At 54.1% G+C, this 15,772-nt stretch overlaps 1 protein-coding gene and 3 long non-coding RNA genes across 4 annotated transcripts; 3 read left to right on the forward strand and 1 right to left on the reverse strand.

Moving 5' to 3' along the window:
* Positions 1 to 1,335: 1,335 nt before the first annotated feature.
* Positions 1,336 to 2,803, reverse strand: POU3F2 (POU class 3 homeobox 2). Its single transcript, NM_001323230.1, is given in 1 exon segment — positions 1,336 to 2,803. A coding segment is annotated over 1 exon segment (1,299 nt). The 5' UTR covers positions 2,780 to 2,803; the 3' UTR covers positions 1,336 to 1,480.
* A 2,165-nt stretch (positions 2,804 to 4,968) lies between these two features.
* On the forward strand, positions 4,969 to 5,945 carry LOC146761445 (uncharacterized). Its single transcript, XR_014944149.1, has 2 exons — positions 4,969 to 5,084; positions 5,198 to 5,945. It is a non-coding gene; the product is annotated as an uncharacterized LOC146761445 (long non-coding RNA).
* Positions 5,946 to 6,969: 1,024 nt separating this feature from the next.
* Positions 6,970 to 10,159, forward strand: LOC107311909 (uncharacterized). The gene is made up of 3 exons (XR_004306685.2): positions 6,970 to 7,131; positions 9,662 to 9,841; positions 9,938 to 10,159. It is a non-coding gene; the product is annotated as an uncharacterized LOC107311909 (long non-coding RNA).
* A 2,759-nt stretch (positions 10,160 to 12,918) lies between these two features.
* On the forward strand, positions 12,919 to 15,287 carry LOC146761446 (uncharacterized). Its single transcript, XR_014944150.1, has 2 exons — positions 12,919 to 13,136; positions 14,113 to 15,287. It is a non-coding gene; the product is annotated as an uncharacterized LOC146761446 (long non-coding RNA).
* Positions 15,288 to 15,772: the final 485 nt, after the last annotated feature.

A 15,772-nucleotide genomic window follows, 5' to 3' on the forward strand; every position in this document is an offset into this window, starting at 1 on the left:
CACGGTCTAACGCCTCGGCTGCTGAATGCAATATTTATATGATCTCTGCAAGAGAACGCTTCGTTGTTTTTGTTTTCTCCGTCACCGTCCGACACTCGTCTAAGCAAACTTTGAGCTTAGAAAAACGCCTCGCCTATGTAGCACCCGTCTAAAGGGCCCCGTTATGAACGTACAACTACCGGAGTTTCGAGTTCCCCTCATGTCTATGGCTGTTGGTACGCGGCACACACACGGCGCTGCTCCTCGGAGCTTTGTGTCGTGTGCTGTGTCCCCTCGGGTTCCTCTCTCTCTCTTTCTCTCTCTCTTTTTGGAAGTTAACCGTTTCCCATCAGGATAATGCCACGAAATGCACTTTAAAACTGTTACCGGGGGGAGGTGTGTGGGGGAGGGGGGGGGGGAGGCCAATTGAAAGTGGCATTTTTTCCACTTCATTTCACCCTCCCCCCCCCCCCTCGGCCGCCTCCTCCCGGGTGAAAGACACGGGGCTGCCCGAGCGGAGCTGCTCCTTTCGTTCCGTACATGACGCTGAGAACCGACCGAGGGCGAGGGGGGGGGGGGGGGGAAGGGGGGGAAGGAAAAAATAATAAATACGGGAAGCAAAGGTGAAGGGAGCACGGGCTGCGAGCAGAGCCGCTGGGGGGGTAAGGGGGGAGGGGGGACGAGGGAAAGGGCTGTGGCCGGGGGGGGCCCGAACGTCCCCGTGCTTCTCTCGGGGCGGCCCCTGGGACGCGAGGTGCTCCCTCCCGGCCCCGCAGCCCTTCGCCGGGACCGCGGTCCCTTCCGCGGCCGCGCACCGCCGGAAAACGAAGTTTGCTCCGTCCCTTCGCCCCTCTCTCGCCATCCCCGCGGGCGGCCCGGAGCCGCTCTGCCGTGTGCACATCCTACATGCGAGCGTACGGCACACACAGCCACACACGCGCTCCTCATCCCCCATATCGGGTCAAGAGGGCAAGAAACCCACTGAATTTCTGTAAACTTCGGTATCCTCGCAGTGCAAATGACTACGCCTCAATACTGCCTGGGACAAGGGCTCCTTCCTCTCCCTGCTCGCATCCCGACGAGCGGATACCCACGGCCGCGCGTCCGCCCGCACCGCCGCCCCCGGCCCGGCCCGGCGCGGTACTCACTCACTCACTCACTCACTCACTCACTCCGCAAGGCCCGACCGCAGCCCGCACCCGCGGCCCGACCGGAGCTTTTCTATCTGCTTGGATTCGCGTTCGCTTTCTGCTCGCTTTTTTGTTGTTGTTTGTTTGTTTTGTTAATTTTTTCCCCTATTTTTCCTTTCTCTTTTTTTTTTCTTTTTTTCTTTTTTTTTATGCTCGATTTTCTTTCTTTTTTTTTTGAAAGAGAGGAGAAAATTAAAAACAAAGAAAAAATAAAACCAACAAAAAGCAACCCCAACACTGAAAGGAGGACGCCGGAAAGGCGGGGGAAGGAGGAGGAGGAGGAAAGGGGGGGGGGAATGAGGGCGCCCAGGTCACTGCACGGGGGTCTGCACCCCGTGGTGCGGCGGCGTGTCCCTGCTGGGCCCGTACACGTCCTCGGCGCCCGGCAGCGTCCCCCCGGGCGGCGTCATGCGCTTCTCCTTCTGTCTCCTGTTACAAAACCACACTCTCACCACCTCCTTCTCCAGCTGAAGGCTGTCCGCCAGCGAGGTGATCTCCTGCGCCGAGGGCTTGGGGCACTTGAGGAAGTGGCTCTCCAGCGCGCCCTTGACGCTCACCTCGATGGAGGTGCGCTTTTTCCGCTTGCGGCCCTGCGCCGCGATCTTGTCTATGCTGGTGGGGCTGCCCGAGGAGGAGTCCGCCTCCTCCAACCACTTGTTCAACAAAGGCTTCAGCTTGCACATGTTCTTGAAGCTGAGCTGCAGGGCCTCGAAGCGGCAGATGGTGGTCTGCGAGAAGACGTTGCCGTACAGCGTGCCCAGCGCCAGCCCCACGTCCGCTTGGGTAAATCCCAGCTTTATCCGCCGCTGCTTGAACTGCTTGGCGAACTGCTCCAGGTCGTCCGAGGTCGGCGTGTCCTCGTCCGAGTGCGCCTCGTGGTGCGGCCCTCCCGCCGCCGCCGCTCCGCCGCCCCCCGGCCCCGCTCCGCCCGCGGGGTGCGGCCCGTGCGGGTGCTCGGCGCCGTGGTGCGGCGGCGCGGGCGGCCCGGGAGCCTCGTCGTGGGCGTCGCGGAGGCCGTGGTGGTGCAGGGCGGGCTGCGCGGCGCCCAACATGCCGTTCACGGTGAAGCCGGGCGGCTGCGGGTACAGCAGCCCCGCCTGCGCCGCTCCGTTGGCCGCGGCCATGCCCGGCGGCAGGTGCGCCGCGCCGCCCGCCCGCCACGCCGCGTGGTGCCCGCCGCCTCCGCCGCCGTGGTGCACCAGGTGCGGGGCTCGGCCCGGCGGCGGCGGGTGCTGCGGAGGCGGCGGCAGCTCGTCGCCGCGCGGGGCCGCCTGCACCGCGGCCGGCTTGATGTCGGGCGGGCCCAGCGCGCCCGCCGCCGCCGCCGCCGCCGCCGCCGCCCAGGGAGCCTCGCCGCCTCCGCCGCCCCCTCCGCCGCCGCCGCCCCCTCCTCCGCCGCCGCCGCCGGGGCCGCCGTGGGACAGCGCGGCGATCCACTGGTGAGCGTGGCTCAGCGGGTGCCCGTTGCTCTGCAGCGCGTAGTCCGCCTGCACCAGCGCGCCCGCGTCGCGGTAGCCTCCGCCGGGCTGCATGCCGCCGGGCGGCTCGGCGTGCACCATGGGCGAGCCGGAGGCGAGCAGGCTGTAGTGGTTGGAGGCTGCGGTCGCCATGACTCGCCGCGCCGCTCTGCTCGCGCCGGTTAAAGGCGCCGCGCATTTGACAGCTACTTTTGCGCCTCGGGCGCCGCGCGGCGCCCGCGCCCCCCCGGCCCGAGCGGCGGCGGGGCCCACCGCGAAGGCACGCGCTGCCGCCCCGCCCCGCCGCCGCCGCCCATTGGCTGCGCGCCGCGCGACGGACGGGGGCGCCCCCGGCCACCGCCGCCGCCGCCGCCCCCCATTGGCCGAGCGCCGCGACACGGCCCCGCCCCCGGCCCCGCCCCCACCGCCCGGCGCCGAGGGGAACGGGCCGAGGCGGGGCCGGGGGCGGGGCGGGGGCGCCCGGCTCCTCTCACACCCCACCCCCCATCGCCCCCCCCGCGGTGGCCCCGCCCCCCGCCCCGCTCCTGTTGCTCCGACCTTTCCCGGCGGGGTGCGACGGACCCGGGTTGGGACGGAGCGGGCCCCGCTCGGGGCTCGGCGCCCCGTTCCCCCCGTGGCCGCTGTCCGCCGTGTGCGGCTCCTTCCGACGTGCGGGCGGGGCGCGGTGCCGCGGGGCGCTGGGAAACCTCCCGCCGGCCGCTCCCCGCCGGCCCGTCCCGGCTCTCGGCCCCTCGGCGGCCCCGCGGCTCCTCGCCCCCCGCCGCCGCCCCGTCGGGCTCCTCCGCTCCATCCGTCCGCCCGCACCGCGGCGGCGAGGATCGAGGCGGACACTGCGGCGCTTTGATTCGGCCGTGCCCCGCTCCCTGCTCGCAACGGCCGCTCCGGCACCGCTCTGCGGCACGGACGTGAGGAAGGATTCCCAACGTCCCCGCGGGCTCTGAACGCGCCGTCCTATTTCCCGGTGCCCGCGGGGCTCCGCTGCTCCCCGGCCCTCACGCGGTTCGTGGGGCGAGAGCGGATCCAGGGCCCTACGTAGGGACAGAACCGGGCCGGGGCAGCACGAGTCACAGCGCAGCCCCGGCTCTCGTGGGAACCGCTCCCGTGGGCAGCTCAGAGGGAGCTCAGGCCGCCTGTGCTCGGGTGGCCGTAAGGAACACGTTCAGCTGAGGGACCCGCGGCTAAAGGGTGTGAATGGGGAACTCGGGCTGCCCGGCCGAAGGGCGCAGAGCTGTAACAGTGTGGCAAAGTTGTGCGAAGTTTGCGCTCACGGCCACCGCTCCCCACACCTCGTCTCACGGCTGCTCCATCCCTTTTCTTTCATCGCCGTGTGAGCACAGCGCTGGGAATTGAATGGTTTGTGCTCACGGATGCGGTTTTATTCCCCTTCACCCGCTGCCCCGAATCCCATCGCTGGGGACGGTGCGCCCTGCCCGTGAGCGCCGTGCGGGTACCGCCGCTGCGGCCCCGACAGCCGCCTTGTGCCAAAGGAACGGGGCGAAGGGCTGAGCGGGGAGTGTGAGGCCTCGGGGAGGAGAAGAAGCAGAAGAGAAAAAGGAAAAAAGAGAAAAAAATTAGAAAAATTCCATCAGTGTGGGCGATACGTTCTGGTCCGAGCGCCCGCGGCTTTGCGCACTGAGCCCCGGGGCCGCAGCCCGGCTCGCTTGGCCCCCGAAGCTCACAAGCAACACGGGACCCCCCGGCCGGCCGTGCCCCGCGGCCCCGGGCCGAGCGGGAGGGGCCGCCAAGTTTCTTTGGTCCTGGAGGAGGAGGAGAGGAGCGCGGCGGGCAGAGGGCGGCCCATTGTCCGCACCGGGGGCATTTTTGTCGGCCCGGCGGTGGTTGCTATAGTGAGGAGGAGCGGGGAGAGAGAGGAGGGAATGGGAAAGAAAAAAAAAAAAAAAAGAAGCAGCAAAAAAGCAGCAGCCCCAAAGCGAACAGAGGAGCGCGGTCCGCTCTCTCCGCGCTCCCCGCAGCGCCGCCCGCGCCCAACCAAAATAAGAGCGGGTTGCGGGATGCGGCGGCCCCGGAGCGCTGCGGGGAGCATCCAGCTCCGGCCCCAACCCGGCCCGGCTCCACGGCCTCTCCCTCGGGCACGGCTGCGCTGCGGGGCACCGCTCCTGGATCGCTTCTATCCCTTTCTCTCTTTTTTTTTTTTCTTCTTCTCTTTTCGGTGCCCAAATAATAGCCAAAAGGGGGGGGGGGGGGGGGGTAGGACGGGATGGACGACCTCCCCCGATGCAAATGAGCAGCCCTTAAATTTGACAAGAGACTCTTATTTTGCAGCGGCGCTTTTTATTGCCTCGCTATTGAACTTTGCAAACAGTGCGGCGGGGGCAGGCGGCGATGGAGGGGCCGAGCGGGGTGAGCGGAGCGGGGCGCGTTGGGCTCTCGGTGAACTGGGAACGGAGCAGCTCCGGAGATGGGCGCAGCCGTGACAGTGAGAGCTCGGGGTGGGGAAGGGGCGGCGGAGGGGGAGAAGAAGAAGGGAGGGGGGCGGGGGGGGCACCGCACCGTGCTGCTTTGGTTTTGTTTTGTTTTGTATTTTTCCAGGATAAGTTACATTGCAGCTGAAGGAGAGAGGTCAGTATCTTTTCCAATCAATCTCTCTGTCTGTCTCACGCTGTCCCCATCTATTCCCGGAGAAGGGAGAAGCTCCAACTTCGCTCCTCCGCGCAGTGCGCACTTCTCCGCTCCCGGCGCAGTGAGGCTGTGGCTGCGGTCCCTTATGTGAGACGGTGCTCCTTCCAATCACGGGGCGGAATTGGTCTCCTCCCGTTCATTTGTTACATATATATATATATATATTTCTCCGGGTCTCATTTTGGAACTGCAGTTGACAACTTTTATATCAAAGCACTTTGCCAGCCACCACTTAATGCATTATTCACGTTTTTTAAAAAATGCTTGAGAGAAATCACCTTAATGAAGAGAACATTTGTGGTAATTTGGCGATAATTATCAGAATCGCCAAACATTCGCAAAGGCTGCGGCGTTACGTGTCGGAAGAAAAGCAAAGCGCATTATTTTAATGGTCTGATATGCAAACTATGGACCGTCCAATTAGAACCGTTAATAGCGCAGACGCGATGCGGTGCCGCTGTTGGGACGGGAGGGCCGCGGCGGTGCGCTCCGAGGACCGCGTGTGCGTCTCCATCCAGCGACAGCGTTCCCGTGGAGCAGGGCCCTGCCAAACCGCATTGAAGAGAATAAAAATTAATGACTGCGAATTTGAGCGTTAAATTAACATTAATTATATGACCTGCCTGCTGGAAAGATTAAATTTCTTACGCCCTAATTAGATAACGTCTCCTCATACATCAAACAATTTCCTTTTCCAGATTTCGTTATTAAAATGCACAACGGGGAGAACGGGGCCGCTCCGTGGACGGAGCGGGGAGAGCGCTCTCAGCCGACCCCCGGGTCGAGGCCCTCGGTGGGGGGAGCTGCGGTCCCGGGACCCCCGCGCCCCGCTCCCGGCTCCGGGCCCGCGGGCAGCCCGAGCCGCGCAGGGAGCCCCGACGGCTGCCGGGGCCGGGCCCGGGGGAGGACACGGGGGTGAGCGGCGGGGCCGTGCCGGCGGCGGGCCGGGAGGCTCGGTTACAGGGCGTCGGGTTGCAGGGTGCTGAGCTGGTGTGCCGGCGGTTTCCGCACTGGGGAAGAAAAGGGGATAAAACAAAACAAAAAGAAGGAAAAATAAAAAGAGAAATAGGGAAAAAGGGGAAAAGGGGGAAAAGAAAAAGAAAAGGGGGGAAAAGGGAAGAAGAAAAAGGAAAAAAGAAAGGAAAAAGATAGAAGAAAAAATCGACGAAAAGAAAAAAAGAAAAGAAGGGAAAAAAAACTGATAAAAGAAAGAAAATAAAGAAAAATCGGAAAAAACAAAAAGAAAGAGGACAAAAAAAGAAAAAGAAAGAAAAGGGAGAAAAGAGAAGGACGAAAAGACTGGAAGAAAGAAAGGGGAAAAAAGAAAAAGGAAGAAAAAGAGGCAGGGAGGCTGCTCCCCCCGCAGCCCGATGGTGGGATGCGTGTGGTTGTGCGGGGGGTGCAGTGCAGGGAGGGAGGGGCAGGTTCTGTCTGCAGGAAGCCCCCTGCCCACATGGAAGGAGCTGTGAAGAGGAATCATGGCATCAGAAAGCGTTGCCTTGTTCCCACTTCATTTCCTAGTACCAGATAATTGCTTTTTCAACTCAATTGAGACTCGGTTTGTGTTATTGCTGTTACCGCTCCTCTGCGAGCTTCTGTGTCTGTCTCACACACCCGTGTCTCTTGTTAGTCTCGTGCTCGCTCTCTGGACGGGGTTGATAACAAATGATGTTCTGTCTAAGTTCAGTAACAGCATCCAGAAAGCGCACGGCGAGGAGGTGGCGGTGGTGACAGGAGGGAATTGCCATGTTCCTGGGCTGTCCCTGTGCTCCATCAGCTGTGGAGCCCTATAGGCCATGCAGCCGGGCCCTTCTCCTTCACCAGAATGATGCTACTGCTCTCAGGTGAGTGAATCTTTCTGATGAACAGCAGAAAGGTTTTATTTTAAATATGATGGTAAGTAAAGTCTGGCTGACAGCAGGCAAGGGCACTGAGGGCAGCAGGAGTGTGCAGCACGTGGGGTGTCCGGTGCTGCAGCAGCATCGCCAGCAGCACAGCTCCAGCAGCATTTCCATGCCCTGGTGACAACCACTGCCATCCAGATGCAGCCCAACTGCAGGTGTAAAGGAAGCTGATCCAGATCGGCACAACAGCACATTGTGGGAGCAGCAGGAGCCCTTATCCTTAGGAGCAACCCCACATTTGCCACTCCTCCCAGTCTGACAACAGCTGCTTCAGGAGGTTGTTTTAATCCCTGGTCAAAGTGAGTTTAATCCCTGCCACTTCCATGGAGAAGAGAGCAGAGAGGGCGATGCTGTGAGGCTGTGGTCCTCACCCAAAGCACACCTTTGGTGCCCCAGTTACCACTCAAGGAGTGCTGCAGCCTGTTCCGCACAATAACCAAGCAATTGGGCCAATAATTCTGTATTGACAGGAGAACACATAACAGCTTCTTCCCTGAAACTGCAGATGTGGTGGGATGTCCCTTTCTCTTCACTGATCTGAGATACAGCTCAGAGTTTAAGGGTAGTTTTAAGTATTTGCAGCCCTGCACGCATTCTCACACTCTACTTAATCCAATGGGTTTTAATGAGCTGAATCGCTCTCCTGTTTGCAGAACAGGGTGGACAGAGGCTTTGGTTCAGGCGTGATACAGGCGAACCCACAGCTGAGGCTGTAGTTGGCTGTTTGGGGCTGCCAACTTGAGTAGCCGAGATTTCGGTGCCTCTCCCACCCGGCCTGTGAAAGGCAATCAGTCTTCTTGGGAACAGCTCAAATAATTCATGTACCATCATAATTGTATATTCCTGCTAAAGTGACACTGAACAGTCAATTCAAGAAAAAAGATTTTCCCATCACTGCAGGTATTGTGAACACTGTGTATCTAAAAAGCCACCCTGAAAACCCCATGGTAGTATGTGTTGATGGACAAACAAGGGATAACTCCCAAACCTGGAGCTCTCTAACTGAAACAAGAGCTCTCAGCATGGGGGTTGGAACCAGACTGGGTCCCCTTCCTTTCCCTACCAGACCCTTGGTGTGATGAGGATCTGGCTGCTCAGACCCCCTCCCCCGTTGTCTGCAATGCAAACATATGGCCACTGCTGAGATCGCACCTGCAGTACAGTCGGCAGCAAACGCAATGAAAGAGAGCTCACCTGCTCGTGTGTGCTCAGAGAGGTGTTCACCCACTTCTGTTTGCTGCTACCCCACGGGCTGCACTTCAGCATAACTTGGCTCAAGGTGCCTTGTTTCAGCAGCTGCACAGAAGATGGCTTCTTAGTGATTCTGTAGCTCAAAGGTGTGCAAAATAGATGCCTAACTGGGAATAAAATTATCATAAGCACGATTATGCCTGTGCTGAAAGGACAAGGTCAGGAGGACAATCCAAAATGTCAACAGGACTAGTTGGTGATGGATTGTCCTAGACAGAGCTGTCCGATGTTATACATCACAAAAACTTAAAAGATGATGGAATTTCTGTGTTGGAGTCATTGTCAGCTCGTACCAGAACCTGAGGAGCAGCAGCAAAACCAGGCACAGTGCCTTTGTCTGTCCGGCATGTATTGGGATGTGTGGTGAGGATGGCAGTGAGGGATCTTCTGAGTTGGCAGAAGCTTTTGCATTAGGCATCAATGGTTCCAGGGGCACTCTGTTCTCCTTGACCTGGATCCACAGCTCACTCTTCTCTAGGAAATGAGGGTCTTTCTGCAGACTTGAGGTCCTTGTGTTGGTCCTTTATTTCATGGAGACAGCCACTGCTGTCTCATAGCCCCATGGACTGGTACATCAGAGTCAGGCCAGACTGTTCAAAAGTAGCTCAGAGCTGTGCTGGGTACCAACCCCTGGTCGGTTCTGCATGGCTGCTTCTAGACCTCCTACAGTATTTTCTTTCTTTTTTTCTTACAGCCATCTTTTACAATAAACCAACACATGTATCCAGTAAACATTCCACTTGTTCCTTTCCCTTCCCTTCCCTTCCCTTCCCTTCCCTTCCCTTCCCTTCCCTTCCCTTCCCTTCCCTTCCCTTCCCTTCCCTTCCCTTCCCTTCCCTTCCCTTCCCTTCCCTTCCCTTCCCTTCCCTTCCCTTCCCTTCCCTTCCCTTCCCTTCCCTTCCCTTCCCTTCCCTTCCCTTCCCTTCCCTTCCCTTCCCTTCCCTTCCCTTCCCTTCTACAAAACTATTTTGACACCCTACTTAAAAATCCAGTCATTGCCTGTGATAAATAGCGGACTTTGAGGATCTACATTTTGCATGTAGACCCTCCAGAGACTGCTCCGTGCCGAGCCTTATGTATCTAGAAATCTAAGGCAGTATACTTTTCCTTCGTATCTGTTTCTGTTTACCTAAAAGATCAGAGCTCCTATTTGTGTTTTCATTGTGTTTCAGTGTTTGCGTTGGGGCCGGTGAGTAACCATGTTCTGTTCTTTTGAAAGGCTTGAAGCAGAGTGCCGGTTGCTGTTACTTCTGGGTTGCAGCACTGGAGAAAAGGTGCAGTTTTCTTCAGGTTCATCTCTGATGAGGGAGGAAGAAACTTGTTCTACTGCCTTTAACTTATTTTGGTGGGGTCTTGCGAGATTCCTAGTGGCAATGCTCACTGCATCGGGATAGTTAGAGTGAGTTTGGATGGGAAGTAAGCAAAGGAATAGCATGCACATACACTAGAGTGCTTCTGTCCCACACCTGCAATATTTCTTTTCTGTTACTTGCAGGTGAGACATCCCTTCTGCTTGACATTGTGTCACATCAGAGCGTTTTTGGGCAGTGTGGCTGTGAGGCACGCAGATTAACCAAGAAAGCCGCTCACAGCTGAATTAAATGCTGGTTTCTCTCACAGGACTTTGGTGCAATGTTTTTTTTTCTCCTGCTCCTGGATTAATGTAATTAAATGACAACCTCAGCTCTTGTGAGAAATAAAAAATACCGTTCCTATACATCACGATGCTGGAGGGACACTTTAAAAAGTGATTTGACGTTCCCCTTAAATGTGCAGCGACCAACAGAGAAATAAAATGAAACCCACATTTGTTATTAGGAAAAATCTTGAAACTTTTAGCCGTGCTTGTCATTTTTAAAACTGACTTATGATTTAGATGAGACGTTAAGAACAGCTTTTTAATGGAAAGATGGGAAGCACAAGAATAGATTGCCTGGAGTGGCAGTGGGAGGATTTGTAAAGTGGTCGGACAAATGTCTGCCAGAACGTGGCAGCTGCAGCCCACCCAGCCCCATACAGAGGACACACCAGGACCCCTCTGTGCCCCTATGGACAGGGGCTGTCACACCTGGGATTGCTCCCTGTCCAGTGCTGCCTTTCCGCTTGACTTCTCTGTGCTTACTTTTTGGGCATAAGCAGCTCCTCTGGGCAGCCAGGAGCAAGGCAGGGGGTCACCTTCTCTGCACACGTTATACATGAATAAACACCTTCCTAGGATTACTTAACCCAAGTCCGCTGTGTGCCTGTTTCCCTGCTGACACACCATTAGCATCTGAAGCATCTATATTTCCCGAATTGCACAGAGATAACTTATCGCTCCAGCTGCTTATCTCAGACCTGCCCCGTGGATCCAGGGGAAAGATTTCCCCTTTAGCACTAACAACGGGTGCCTGATGCTTACTTTGAAATGTCCCTCCTCCTTTAGAAAAGGAGTGGTGGGATTCTTGCCCAGCACATTTTGCATCTCTCTCTCCATCTCTGTGCCCATCCAGCCGGGTTTATCACTGTCAGAGCACTGGCCCAGGCCTTGCTGGCAGTGCAAGCTGTTCCATGCAAGATTTGCCCTTGAAAGTTTGGGATGTGTCAGGAGTGTGTCCATATTTAATGCAGGTGTGTGGCTGAGGCAGTGGGCTGGGTGGGGTCAGCTGTGTGCTCAGGAAACTCTTCTGGAAACTGCTGGAATGTGGCGTAGAGGAAGGACTGTCTGTCTCATCGCCTTTTTGTGCCTCTTTTTTCTCTCAGCGGCTCCTCTGGCTTACAGGCCAGCACTTGTTATGTTCTGCAGAGGTTCACATTCTGCAGAAAAGTCAGCAGGCAAAAGAACCCATAACAGTTAGCATGACAGCAGGAGGTATGAATGGGATGGTTGCACACAGCAGGTGTCTGTCCACAGTCCTCTGCCACCAAGGGCAGTTTGGTGCTGGCAACATCCAAGGGCAGCCAGACAAAGCTTCATTTCATGAGCAGGGTATAGAAAAAACTCTCCCCACTTGCTCTCTCCTGCCTTAGGTCATTTTGCTTCAAATGAGGGCATGGGGAGTGAGGTTAAAGTGCAAAGGCTGGCCAGGATGTCTGCCCTGTCTGGAATAGTGTTCCTTGCAGCTCTAAGCCAGCAGTATGTAGTTACCTGCAGCTCCCCACTGCTGAGCTGCAGTAACACAAGATGAAAGGCAGCTTCAGGTTGTGCCAGGGGAGGTTCGATTTGGATAACTGGAATAATTTCTTCTCATGGAGAGTGGTGAGGCACTGGCATGGGCTGCACAGGGAGGTAGTAGTCACCATCCCTGGAGGTGTTCAAGAAGCGTGTGGATGTGGCACTGAGAGGTATGGCTAGTGGGCATGGTGGGGGTGGGCTGGTGCACTAGGAGATCTTAGAGGTGTTTTCCAACTGGAATGATTCTGCCTTTCTTTGAACACTAGGTGTCCCACTGCAGGTGCCACCAAGTGCCATCTTTCCACAGGGCCCCCAGACCGCTTGTGTCTGTGCACGTGCACTTGGACCATGATGCTCACCCAGTCTTAAAGGGTGACCAGACACAAGCAGTGCTTCTGGGAGCTGCTGGCTGAGCCGTCATCCCTGTGGTTGTGTGAGCCCTCAGGGTTGGCTGGCTTGTCTGGGGCTTACTTGGGGTACCTTCCTGCTTAGGAGCGCCGCAGCTTTCTTACCACAGTTTCAGCTAAGAAAATAGACAAGTTTCAACAGAGGAGGAAGAGCAAGGTAAAAAGCAGAACATTACTCTTGCCATCCTGAGCACCAGTATTTCTAAATCACATGCTTCGTCATGTCATGAAACCTTATCAGAAGCTGCACATAACTAACCACGGAATCTAGATTCACTGGCTTGAATTTTATTGTAAGAGATACCAGGAGCATGAAAGACACCCTGTTGCTATCACCTACAGATAAATTCCTTGATGTTTTTCATCATGAGATTCTGCTTCCTCTTGCTTATGTAGCTTTGCCATCTGTCTCGATTTGACTGTTTCAGTGCTCGATGTTTTCAGCCAGAGCAAGATCCAGGAGACAAGTGAAAATATAAGCAACCCATCTTTCATTTCAGAGCAGAAGTTCTTAAAGTTTGCAGAGTTGCAAAGTTTGCAAGGGAAGACTTGATGATACAGTGGGAAAGCTAAACCACCTCAAAAGGCAAATGCAGGCACCCGCTTTTACTGTTATTGGAAAAATCCTGGTTTTACAGCTAATCTGTGAGCCTTTTTGTGCATGGCTTGATTTGTAGTTTCTTAATGATTGGTACTGGCAGCGTTGTTTATAGCCCTGCCAGACTTTTAACAATGAAACATTTCCCCCCCGCTCCCCCCTCTCCCCCTCCATCTAGTCTCTGTCTCAAAGCAAACTATCCTGGAAGTACTCAATTTGGTGCCTCAGTCATTTCAGCGAATGAAATTAAGGGAAAATGATATATGTGAACATCCTCAAAATTGCAGTTATTTCTTTGGGAAGATCTAGCACAGCACGCTCTCAAACAGAAACTCGGAATTTTGAAGGGCAGGGAAATGCCTTAAGCCAGATTCTAATGTTTCTGAAAATGTTTGGGAACAGACAGATGCTGCTTTAGTCTTTGCTACACACAGTCCCTGCAGACCCCGTATGAAATTACTGTGCTTCAGCCTCTCCCTTCATCAGGTCACAACCAGATCATGGATGGAGAAGAGACCCCAGTCCAGTGGATTAGGTAAGGATTTCCCTGCAATCTCTCTTTGTGCTTACTTTGTATTTCTGTGTTTCTGGGGAAGGGAACTGCCAGTAGGGATCTCTCTCTTGTGGTTTATGTTCCATTTTTATGGGATGGTGCTGGGATACAGAGAAGGGGAGAGTACCAGAAAAATGCGGAAAGATGGAGAAAGGTTTCAGATGGGGGAAAAGAGGAGAAAGGAAGAAGTAGGCTAGGGACTGGATGAGCCTATGAGGACAAGAAGAGCATTGGAGGCTGAAGTATAAGGCTGGAAGGGGGTAGAGGGAGGCCAAGTACTCATGGCTCGCTGCAGGACACAGGACAGGACCCATGAGTGTCCCTTTCACAAGTGATGTTCTGACCTCTGAGTAACAGCACACCCACCAGCCTTGCCTATGCTCCCGTACACCTCTAGAAGCACTACATAAAGTATACCAGCCTACTACTGCCACTAGGTGCCATTAGTTCAAGCAAATAGTGCCACAGAGCTAATTGTGAGTGAAGGACATGTTTCTTCATAAACTTCTCCTCCAGAATTTCATCTGTCTGTGAGGTAAGGAGGTTCAATAATTGAGCCTTCAAAAGTTACACCATGCCATAATTAAATTTCTCGTCCAGATCAAATTTGCTGATATCACATAGCTAGCCCCAGCTGACCACCGCTGGGCATCCAAATTGGAGCGATCACTCATGGAAAGTTTGATTAAATGACCAGATGTTTTTTTAAAAAGGTTTTATTTGCACATGGCAACAAGAAATAACAACCATGTGTTTTCATCCCAAAGTCTCCCTCATAACGTGTGTAAGATTTGTGATTCATTGTTGAATGTCATCACGCCTCCCCAGCTTAGGAAAACTGATCTGTCACTTGCCAGTGCAGAATCTCATTGCAGCCATCAATTTATTTATTTATTTATGTATTTATTTATTTTTGGCTGGGAGTGAAACGAACCATCACCTTTGTGCTTCTTCATAGGTGAGAATGCAGAACAACTCTATGCAATGCAGTGTTGAGTTCTTTTCGTTGGATCCTTCCAGACTTCCATGTGCAGATGAGCCATGGATACCAGTCCAAGTTATGTTGCTCTCTGTCAAGCCTCTGAGACACGAGGATGCCAGAAACCTGCAGAAACTTCCAATAGCCCATCAAGCCCATGGGCGCAAAGCAGATCTGAGTGTTCTAACTCCCCTTTCTGTCAAGCTCTAAGATGGCAATCTGAGGTGGGCAGAGTGAGCATAACTCTTGGGAACAGAGTCTTTTTTTCCCCCTTGCCATATGTGCTTAATAATTTCCAGTGAGGACACAGCAAAGGCAAAAGTCTTGGTTGCACACTGAATATTGATCAGACTGTTCTGCACCTACTAATTCTTAAGCAGAGATGAGCCGTTTCTGTACTGGGGAAAATTAGGTAGGTTGGTTCATTCACATTTAAAACATAATCTTACAGAAGTGCATTCTCCCCACTACCTACAGCTCCCCTACCTCCATCCTTACACGACACAACCTGAGCTCCTGCAGTACCTGCAGAACACGCTGCAATCTGCTCAACTGTAATAGAGAGCATTTCCGAAATTAATTATCTAGAAACAAATTTCAGATGACTGTTCCACATAAGACAGAGGAAAAGAATTATTGTGGAGGAATGACAAATTTTGTAAGCATTCCCATTGTGCTCTGTGATGCAGCCTCCACATCCTCCCCCACTCCCCTGTGCAAATGAAGATGTAATAGAAACGAAAGCGATGCTCCTCACAAGATGTAGGTACGTGCCTCATTTCCTGCAGGTGCACAGCGCTGGCCATCTGATGTGCCCTGCATTCAGCATGCCTGCAAATTTTTGCTGTATCAAGACCTAAGGGCGTGCTGTGCTGAACCTTCTGAGCTGTGAATGTGAGTGTAGGACCCAGACCCTCAGGGCTGCCTGGCCCTGAAGAGCTGCCACCCAGCTCTGATTTCTCTCGCATGCTAGAAGAGCTCTCGTTCCCCTCCAGTGATTCTTCAGTATGCTGGCTGGGATTGGGCGTTGTAAAAAGCTAAATAGTAAGTCAGTGTTCAACATAACATTTTAACTGTTCCCGATGTTCATTTATTTTTTCCTTTGAGTAAAAAGAGACCCTTGTAAAAGTAAATACAGTTTGCTTTAAAGTGTCTATGCAGGCAAATCGAGTTTACTGTCTTTTGCCCTGATGTTGCATACATCAGTGAGGGTGGGGATGGTTTGAACGAATCTTAAGAAAAAAAAAGAAGAAGAAATGACAAGAAAAGACAAATTGAAAGCTGTTTGCTGACAGGTGTAGATGGGCTGGGATAACAAGGATTATATTCCAAAATCTAATATGAAGATGGTTTATATCTATCCCTTGCCAAAATTAAAAGAAGGAAATCTGATCGGCAGGGTAGGCAGCTGACTTTGACCCAAAGAAAGACTTATGGAATGAAATGCCATTTGCATCCTTTCCCTTTTCTGCCATCTCAAAGTGGTAATGAATAGTGCAATAGAAAAGAAGTGGCAGCGGAATGGCTCATTTAAAAACTTTTTTACATTAATCTCATTTCAAAAGGAATAAAGTAAGAAACTGAAGGTAAACAGTTGTGTTTAATATATAAAAAGCATATGAAATGAGCCTTAAGATTT

Source organism: Coturnix japonica, chromosome 3, assembly GCF_054131305.1.
Source record: "Coturnix japonica strain WE chromosome 3, WE-NBRP24, whole genome shotgun sequence".
NCBI lineage: Eukaryota > Metazoa > Chordata > Aves > Galliformes > Phasianidae > Coturnix > Coturnix japonica.